General features: G+C 45.2%; 1 protein-coding gene across 2 annotated transcripts in view; it reads right to left on the bottom strand.

Moving 5' to 3' along the window:
• Nucleotides 1–277: 277 nt before the first annotated feature.
• KLHL18 (kelch like family member 18) overlaps nt 278–10,197 on the bottom strand; it is a 73,392-nt gene continuing 63,472 nt past the window's right edge. For both annotated transcript variants that reach the window (XM_053600515.1, XM_053600516.1), the window contains exons 8-10: nt 6,190–6,294; nt 4,461–4,572; nt 278–3,455 (exon numbers count right to left, since the gene is read on the bottom strand). In XM_053600515.1, coding sequence (XP_053456490.1) covers nt 3,069–3,455; nt 4,461–4,572; nt 6,190–6,294 — 604 coding nt within the window. In that variant the 3' untranslated portion in view covers nt 278–3,068. The remainder of the gene's footprint in view (nt 3,456–4,460; nt 4,573–6,189; nt 6,295–10,197) is intronic.

Here is a 10,197-nt window from a genome sequence, read left to right as displayed (position 1 = left end):
TAGTTGTCACTGTTGTTTGGCAGGCCCAGGCTGGGTTCTAACCTGCCAGTTCCGGTGTAGTGGCTGGTGCCCTAGCCTCTGAGCTACAGGCGTCAAGTCTAATTCTTATAAAATGAAATACACACGTCTTTCCACAGACTGCTTTTGTTGCACATCTGGTTTTCCCCTTATGTCACAGAAATATTCTCACTTTGTCCAACATATTTTTTCAGTGAATCACAATAAAAATAACATTTACTTCTAATATTTAAAAAATAAATCAGGATAGACCAAGAGCTATTATGAGTGTTCTCTTTATTTCTCTTTGGTTTCTTAACACAAAAGACATGCATTCTATAAATAAAAAGAAATAAGATTTCCTGGGAAACAATAAATTGGGGGGGAATTCCCACCTAGTCACATCTTTGTGGTCAAGTCAAGAGGCTGGTCTTCAGCTCCCATCTGGCTGTGATCTCAGATGAAATCCAGAAGAGTAGACTGTGTGCATATCCAAGGTGCAACATTCAAGGACAGTGAACATCCTAGTCCTCTGTTCAGAGCAGGGCTAGCCCTCAGTGCCCAATGAACACAATGTTTGTCCCATTTCCTTGTTACATCCTTTTCACAACATCCTTGGGTGATGCCTCTGGCTCTAACACCAAAGAGCCAGACCAGCCATGTGCAAACAGCCATTCGCCAGCAGACTGAGGAATGCACTCAGGAGTGTGTGAAAATGTTGACGTTTGCTCACTTGTGCTCAAGCCCAGATCAAAGCACTGGCTTGATCTTACTTGGCAACACTGACCTCAGGTGCAGCAGTGTAACTTCTACACCACAAGGTAGGCATGGACTCAGAAAGGCCACTGTAAGAGCAGCACACCCTGGGAAAAACATCTATCATCCCTGGTAGCAAAATCTGGGCCAGCATCCTAAGGACCCAGTGTGGCCCACTCAGTAGCCCTTTGACCAATCTTAATAACCTTCACAATCTAGGCTTATCAGTGCTGGTTCAAATTCACAAATGGGCTTATAACAGTAAGAACAGCACTGATACAGTCCTCAGCAAATGCAGACCCTAACCTCCTTCCCAGTCTACCTCTGCAGGCAAACCAGGGAGGGAGAAATGCTGGAGCTCCACCATGAGCCCAAGTTATATCAAATATCAGATTGTTCAGTCTTTTAAAATAAAAATATCATTTTTAAGTGCTTATAGCAGAGGCCCAGCTCCTAAGTTGCAGGTAACAAAGGTACTTTATCTTCTGAATACATGGCGATTGCACACACTGGTAAACCTGATGGCCCTGGGGTTGGGGAGATAACCCCAGGCTCCATGTTCTGCCTTTCTGAACAGGCTTCTAGGCCACTCCAGGTAGGCAGCAAAGGACAGGAAACCATCCCGGTGGAGATTGGGACCCTAATACCCAGTCTAGGGTTAAAGGATACAGTCTCTACTAGAATTTTAGAAAACCAGATTTGGCAGCAGCAGTTTAAGGACAGCCCCACTGCCCAGTGCACTGGTACAGAAAATGTCCTCCTCTTTGGGTCCCGCTATGCTACATTAAGGTCCCATCCAGGAAGGAGAAAGGAACATGGAATCTCTTTAAGAGGTCATTTGCCAAGATTAGAGGAAGAAATATAAAATCTGTTCTTTGCAGCAGCAAGAGATTCTTTTAGTCTTTAGTTCTTTATGTCATAAAGCCGGCTTGACTTGAATGTAAAGGTTCACCTTGCTGGTCAGTCTGCCAAGGGCTGGAGGGAGGCTGGAGCCTGGAATTGGCAGATGAAGGAGCAATGGAATGGCAGGGCAGACAGACAAGGTTATCAGACCAAGCCAGCCCATGGCTGGTAGGAAGAAGCAGCCCCTGGTTAGGTTCTAGAGGTGTAGATGTGCCCCAGAAGCATCACACTGAGGAAAATCATCCAAGAAAAATAGATGGGCAAGTGAAATTCTGGCCAGACCTGCTGTTTCTTGCTGGTCAAAAAAGGAAAGAATGTGAGAGTGGGGAATCTGAGTGCTGCAGTGGTGGTGGGAAGTAATCACAAGGGCACCTGGAGCCCCCAGCAACAGGTGGGAGTTCCCACCTAGAAGAGTGGCGGTAATTCAGTCAATAGCTGACTTGCTAAGCCTATGATTTAAAAAAGTCCTCTGACGGTGGGTGTGAAGACAAACCCCATGAGCACCTTGCTACAGGACCAGTCATGGATACACTGAATCCAGACACGCTGGGGTTCAGGGAGAACCCTAAGTGCTGTGCGAGGTCTTAGGACCCTGGGATCCGAATGTAGAGTGGACACCGCCCTTCTCATATTGGACAGTTTTCCATTTAAGCATACATTTGTCTTTTGTTTTTTTCTTCCTGAAAAATGTGTTCACATAAAAAAAAAGTATTTTTCTTTCCAGTTTTTTCAAGTGCTTCTTTGTTTACATTTCCTGCAGTTCCTTTCAAGTATCTTTTTTTCCCTTCTGTTTCTCCTAGACAAGATGAAAAAGAGCTCCAGGAAGTCCCAAAATAAGACATGGGAAAAACTTCTGTTCTTCTTATCAGGGATAAGAACGAAATCCTTTGTGCCCCACAAGGGAAGATGGAACATGTCTGTGTATAGCCAGCACATTGTTATAGCTGCATCATCACAGGCAGTAAGAATATTTGCAGTGTGTCCTTTCTCTCTCAGCTATACGGCACAGTTTCCAACAGGCTTGGCTACTGCAGCCTCCCCATGACAAACTGGCCATGATGTGGGTGGAAAATAAACAGGCAAGGAGGTGCATCAGATGGGAGGCTTTCTGCAAATACGTGGCCCACGGAGCCACAGTGAGTGGGAACTGGGCTTGGATGGAGTATTTGTGTGGATCAGCAAAACAGGTCCGTATCACCATGTGCAGGACCCAGAGGGGCTTTTGTCCTGTGCTGTGAATCTTGACGACCCAGGCCTGAAGATCAGTGAGGGAGGACTTAAGCACCTGGAAAAACTGAATGTCTGGCAAGTTCACATTTCACCCCATCTTCCTCTCCTGAGAGGAATTGTTCCTGGAAGGAAATGCCTAAGTATGTACCGGATCCCTACCCCACCATATCCCACCCTCTGCCTTAGATGGTGAGGAGAGGGATGCAGCCCACACCAACCCCTCCCTCATGGCACGCCATAGGGGCCATAAATGTCCAGCGGTCCGTCTCTGGGTCATACATCTCAACTGAGCTCAGGTTTGACTGTCCATCATAACCCCCCACAGCATAGAGGCGCCCACAGCTGGCCACAAGGGAGACCCGGCTCCGGCGTGTGTGCATGGGTACTATCAGGCACCACTGGTCTGCCACAGAGCTGTACATCTCGGCAATGCTGAGGAAGCCAGAGCCATCATAGCCTCCACAGACAAACATCTTGCTTCCCAGGGAGGCGGCTCCATGCCGGCAGCGCTTGTTGAGCATGCTGGCTGCTGGGTGCCAGGTGGCTGTGTGGTGGTTGTAGTGCTCCACCTGCAGCAGGGAGAGAGGCACAGGTACAGGATGGTCAGAGTCACAGTTCTTAGTCCATGGGGTGACCTTGCAAGACATAATGACCCACATGATATTAGACTCCTGTGGGAGGCCTGGGGACAAGGAATCTGCCAAAGTGTGCCCTGACTCTGATACCATTCCCTCAGTGGCATGTCTGCTTCTGGCAGTGGAAGGTCATCTCACTTGGGCCTTTCTGTTGCATCCAGAAATAAATACAGGTTGTGACCACTGATGCACTGCTCAGTAGTCACAGAGCTGGGATGAGAGCTGTATCTCCTGTAATCTGTCTAAAGTGCTTTCCACTATAGCACTGATTAGCTCTGTTGAGGTTTTTTTTGAGACAGGGCCTCAAGCTGTCACCCTGGGTAGAGTGCCCTGGCATCATAGCTCACAGCATCCTCCAACTCCTGGGCTCAAGCGATTCTCTTGCCTCCTCCTCCCAAGTAGCTGGAATTACAGGCGCCCACCACAACGCCCAGCTATTCTTTTGGTTGCAGCCGTCATTGTTGTTTGGCGGCCGGGGCTGGACTCAAACCTGCCAGCTCAGGTGTACATGGCTGGCGCCCTAGCTGCTTGAGCCACAGGCGCCAAGCCTCTGTTGAGTATTTTTAAAAAATACATGCAACTGCAAACAAATTATCCAGAGGTATACAATTGTTTACAAATTCACACTTGGTCTACAATTGAGTGTACTCTGGGTGGGAATTTCACAAGCTCTAATGCTGCAATTGTTGGACAGCCGAACTGGGTAGTACAGTGACAGCAGGGGTGACTACACCTTAGCCTTTTTTTATGTACCCTGGCTCCCATTCTCTGGAAGTTAAGAATTTCAGAAGATGCAGTAATAGATGGCCTGAAACCTCACTAGATGATGCTTTATCCAGCAATGGCAAGGCTGAAGCTTTTTCAAACAAATGTCTTTAAAAATAACTTTCAAAGATGGAAAGAGTATGTGCACTCAGCCCAGGAGGAGCCCAGACTCACACTGTTGAATATCTGCAAACCATCATGGCCACCGGACACATATATCCTGCCCTCAAAGACTGTAACTCCAGCAGCACTGCGATTTGAGCTCATTGGGGTCACCACTGTCCACCTTCAGGAAAGAGTAAAAATAGGAAGGGAGGCATGAGATTCAGTGTTCCTGTCCTCCCAAGACAGCTCAGCAGGGCTTGAGTGAACTGTGTTGGACACCTCCACACCTCTTATCACCTCTCCCACCACCTTTGCTGATGGTTCTCTCTGGCTGCTGTCTCTTGCCTGAGCTTCAAACCCACCTTCTCTGGTCACTTCCATGAGTGCTCAAATAAGGCCTCTCTCCTACTCTTCCTCTGCACTCTCTGGTCTTGTTAATGGGACCACCAGCTATCAAGTTGCTGTACTTATAAAACTCTGTTTTTTTTTTGTCTTCTCCTCTCTCACCCTCGACATTCTTGTGGTCCCGAGTCCTACTTGGTTTGCCTCCTAGTCACTGCTTATTCCCATCCCCACTACCAATGCCCTACCTCTGGCCTCTCACCTGGACCACTACCACAGGTGGCCTGGCTTTCAGATCATTCCCATCCCAACCTCACACAGCCAGAGGAGGGACTGGTCCTCCAATGGCTGCACCATGTCCTTCCAGTGGCTCCTCACTGTCTCCTCAAAGGCAGAGTCTGAATTCCTTAATGTGGTTCTTTACCACTTGGTCCTCATGCTCCTTCCAGCTTCACCCCATACCACATGCTACCCATGCCTGCTCTGCCTCCATTTCATACTCTATGCTGTAGTCCTTGAGATGATCACTGATGTCCTTGAACACAGCGAGGAGTTATGTGAGTCTCTCTTCCTGCTGTCTCCTTGCCTGTGAGGTGCATCTCCCACCAGCTACCCATGATAGGTGTCACCTTGGAAAGCATCCTTACCAACCCACTTCTCTCCCCCACCCTGGGGAAAATGCAGGCACTCCCCACTCTGTGCCCAAGAGTTCCTGACACAGGCCCCAAGAGTAGGAGGATCACAATGCATCTGTGGCCCCACAATACCAGGTGCTCCTTAAAGGATCTCAGACACCCAGCTTTCTGTCCAATATATAGCGATTGGTTAAGTGAACAGATTTATTAGCTTAAGAGTACCTGAATGAGTCCTTTCAACTACTGCTTATATATTATAAGAGAGAATTCAAATATTGAAAAGAGAATTTTCCAAAGAATGTATTTCCAAAGAATATGTAAATATTTTCCAAAGATGGTGATATTATATAAAATGTAAGGTTAAATGGGATTCTTTACTGCAGAATTTTTCAGAATATTTAAAATGTTAATACATATTATGGAATGACAAAGACTCTTGTAGTACAGATATCAACACTTCCCTAGGTTATTTGGGAAACCTAAATATCAAAATCATATCCTACCTACCTACTTTTGAACATGTTGTTCATCTACTTCTTATCCCTTCTCACCTGCATTCCCATTAAAATGGGCTGATTTAGCTAAGAGGTACAGACTATTAGATAAATGTTTCCATAAAATCTACGTAGACTATATTAACATTTTATTTGATCATTCACTCATTAAAGCAAGGACTATTAAATACCTACTATATGCTAAGTATTATAGAGGAAAAAGGTAAGACATCCTATACCACCAAGCAGCTTAAATAAAAATTGCAGTTCTCATTTTTTATACTGTTTAATAAAATTCAGTTGCTCCAGGGGAGCTGGAGTGCTTACTTGTCTGTCTCAGGTGAGTAGGTCTCCACAGAGTTGAGGGAAGAGTTGCCATCATAGCCCCCACAGACGTAGATTTGCCCATCCAGCACGACTGTCCCCATGGCACTGAAACAGATACAGCCATCATCCCAAGTGGGCCTCAGGCTTCCAGGAGCAGCCTTTCATGCTGAGAAATAAACCTCACTATCTCCTTCTGAAACAGATCCAGGTATGTAACTAAGTAAAGGCATAAAATTGAGGCAACAGAAGTTGCTCTGTGGTTCTTCCTGCTCTCAACCCCTCTTCTCTGGTCTATCTCCTCTCCTTACTCTCTCAGTCCTTGATCTGCCTGAAATGCTCACCTTCAACTTCACCATACTGAAGATCTAATTTATACTCTCCCTTCCTCTCCTTAGCAAGAATTATTCTCTTCCAGTGCCACACTCCCAGAGTGGCTTCTCTTCTTTATTACAGCATTTCCCACGGTCACATTTTTATGAGCCACTTGCAGGGTGTGCCATCCTAGGAACCACTTAGTTTAGAGTGGTAAGCAAGCAAAAGACCCTGCTCACACACCACTGATGTCTGGCACCAGGGGGTACTAGGAGTCTATCTGCCACCTCTTAATAAGTGGGACCTCATGGAAGATGTAAAAAGGTCTTCATCTATGTGACCCCTACAATCATTAGTGTGGTATCTTGCACATAATGGGCTTTTAATATATGTTTTTTGTGTTACCTCTGATTTTTCCCATTTGATTCTCCATAAAGTTTTTTTTTGAGGCAGTTTCTTTCTGTTGCCCTGGGTAGAGTACAGTGGTGCCATCATAGCTCACTAAAAACTTGAACTCCTAAAAAAAAAAACAAAAACCTCGAACTCCTGGGCTGAAGTGATCCTGCTGCCTCAACCTCCCATGTAGCTGAGACTATAACTGCCTACCAAAATGCCTGGCTAATTTTTTTATTTTTAGTAGAGATGGGTTCTTGCTCTTGCTCAGTCTGGTCTTGAAATCCCGCTCAAGTAATGGCTCACTTGAGTAGTGGCTCAAGCAATTCTCCTGCACTGGTCTCCCAGAGTGTTAGGTTTACAGGTGTGAGCCACTGTACCTAGCAATTCACCATAAAGTTTAACAGATGTGTTTTCATTATATGCATGGCTTCTAATTTCTCTTAGTGGATGATGCCATAGCTCCTATTTGCTGTGCACTTACTATATTTGTCTACACTTGCTATTTTCTTTTTTTAACTTTTTTTTTTTTTTTTGTGGTTTTTGGCCGGGGCTGGGTTTGAACCCGCCACCTATGGCATATGGGACCGGCGCCCTACTCCTTGAGCCACAGGCGCCGCCCTACACTTGCTATTTTCAACCCTCACTACCCACTGCAAAGAAGGCAGGACCACCATACATTACAGCCATTGCTTAGGGAGGCAGGTTCTCTCTTCAAGTCTGCCCAGGCAGTATCCCTCAGATGATTATTATTATTATTTTTTAAAAGACAGAGTTTTACCTTGTCGCCCTTGGTAGAGTTCCGTGGCGTCACAGCTCACAGCAACCTCCAGCTCTTGGGCTTAGGTGATTCTCTTGCCTCAGCCTCCCGAGTAGCTTGGACTACAGGTGCCTGCCACAACACCCGGCTATTTTTTTGTTGCAATTTGGCCGGGGCTGGGTTTGAACCCACCACCCTCAGTATATGGGGCCCTACTCACTGAGCCACAGGAGTTGCCCACTCAGATTTTTTTTTACTTTATTCTATTATTATTAATTAATTAATCTTAGCTCACAGCAATCTCAAACTCTTGGGTTCAAGTGATCCTCTTGCCTTAGTCTTCCAAGTAGCTGGGTCTATAGGCACTGCCACAACGACCAGCTGTTTTTTGGAGATGGGATCTCGCTCTGGCTCAGGTTGGTCTTGAACCTGTGAACTCAGGCAATCCACCTGCTTTGACCTCCCAACTACTAAGATTACAGGTATGCACCACCGCGCCTGGGCTTATTTTTATTTTAATTATTATTATTATTTTTTGGAGTGCCATGGTGTGTAATAACTCACAGTAACTTCTAATTCTTGGGCTCAAGCAATCTTCTTGCCTCAGTCTCTTGAGTAGCTGGGACTATAGGTGCTGCCTGGCTAGATTTTCTATTTTTAGTAGAGACGGGTTCTCATTCTTGTTCAGGCTGGTTTCAAACTCCTGAGCTCAAGCAATCCACCCACCTTAGCCTCCCAGAATGCTAGTATTACAGGCATGAGCTACCGTGCCCACCCCATTCCTCAGATTTAAATGAGACTCCTCCTCCCCTCACTAAGCCAAGCTCACCTATTATCAAAGAGCCAGGGCTCTGGTGCGATCATGTGATCTTTGTTCTATACAAAACTTTATGAGAAATTAAACACAAATGTTAAACTGTCTCATTTGATTATGCATGAATGTCAAGCTGCCTAATTCAGTTTTCATACCTGATGCTGGAGAAGATTAAAAATGAGTTGGGATATCGAATAAACGGGAAAATTAAATAAATAAATAAAAACAAATGGCTTGGAGCCCATTACTCAGTGGTTAGGGCGCCAGCCACATACACCGAGGCTGGCAGGTTCGAACCTGGCCTGGGCCTGCTAAACAACAATGATAATCACAACAAAAAAAAAAGCTGGGTGCTGCAGCAAGCACCTGTAATCCCAGCTACTTGGGAGGCTGAGGCAAGAGAATCATTAAAGCCCAAGAGTTTGAGGTTGCTGTGAGCTGTGATGCCACCGCACTCTACTGAGGGTGACATAGGGAGACTCTGTCTCAAAATAAATAAATAAAATAAAATATGCTAGGCTTACTGCTACTTTTTCAGTGTAGTAAAATCAAACTGATCCCTTTGAGAGACAAAACAGACCCTGTGAACCAGCTTGAAAGAGAGAGACTTGTCTTAGGCAAGGACTGTGGGAAGATCACAAATTCAGTAGACAGGATTACTATTCTGCTGGACAAACATAAAAATTAATAATACAGGTGTCCAACAACAATATGAGTAGAGATGGGTTCTTGCTCTTGAGTGTGAATAAAGAGGTGCCACAAAACTGTATGAGATTAACTATCAACTAAGTAGTAAAGGCAAGAATGAAGAGATAGGGGAAAATGTTGATCAGTGTGACCTTGGAATAGTCCAATATAAGAAAGCTCCATGGAAATGGCCTGGAATACTGGCAGAGAAGGAAAGGAAAGGAGGATGTTGCTAAATGGCAGGACAGAAAACTGTGTGGGATGTTAGGAGAGAAGTGACTAAGAACATTTTAAGGTAGCCTATAATTTAAAAAGGATGAAATGGAACTAGGCCCACACTGCTAATAACAGGGCATTAACCACAGTGAAGGAAAGGAAAACTCACAGGACTTTAATCCAAGACAACAATCCAACCCAGTGACATCAAAGCAATGACCCAGAGCAGACACACAAGGAAGGACAACTGATTGTAGTCAAAGCAAAAAAGCTACTCATTGTTGGGGACATGGAGCAATGAGTCACTTAATCACAGAAAGCTGCAAAGTATCCAAGGAGCAGAAGGGGGAAGTACCAAAGTGAAGACAGTGGGAGGAAAGAACTGTGAAAGTGTTCTTGGGAGAAGCAGATCTTATTGTTTTTATTTTTTCTTTCAAAACAAATCTACTTCGATCCTTTGTGAATCTGGTCTTGTCAATACAAAGGAAGATCCCTCCCAGCTCATGTCTCATATACCCAGACTGCTGAATGTGGAACATATGCTTTATGGCAAGGATGCTGTTATGTGACACAAGACTTCCTCACTGACTTTTCTTCTTCTCACAAGTGAAGTCACCTGACCTCCCCCCACCACATGCACTTATGAGTAGAGACCCTGAAGCATGGCCAGTGAGATGTCTGTGAGGCAAATACATAGAAAAAAAAAAAAAAAACTTTTTTTTTTTTTTTTGCAGTGTTTGGCGGGGGTCAGGTTTGAACCCACCACCTCTGGTATATGGGGCCGCTCCCCTACTTAGAATTTTTTTAAGGGGTAGTTTGAAAACCA

The sequence above is a fragment of the Nycticebus coucang genome, chromosome 8, assembly GCF_027406575.1.
Source record: "Nycticebus coucang isolate mNycCou1 chromosome 8, mNycCou1.pri, whole genome shotgun sequence".
Taxonomy (NCBI): Eukaryota; Metazoa; Chordata; class Mammalia; order Primates; family Lorisidae; genus Nycticebus; species Nycticebus coucang.
This window is presented reverse-complemented; position numbering and strand designations above follow the sequence as displayed.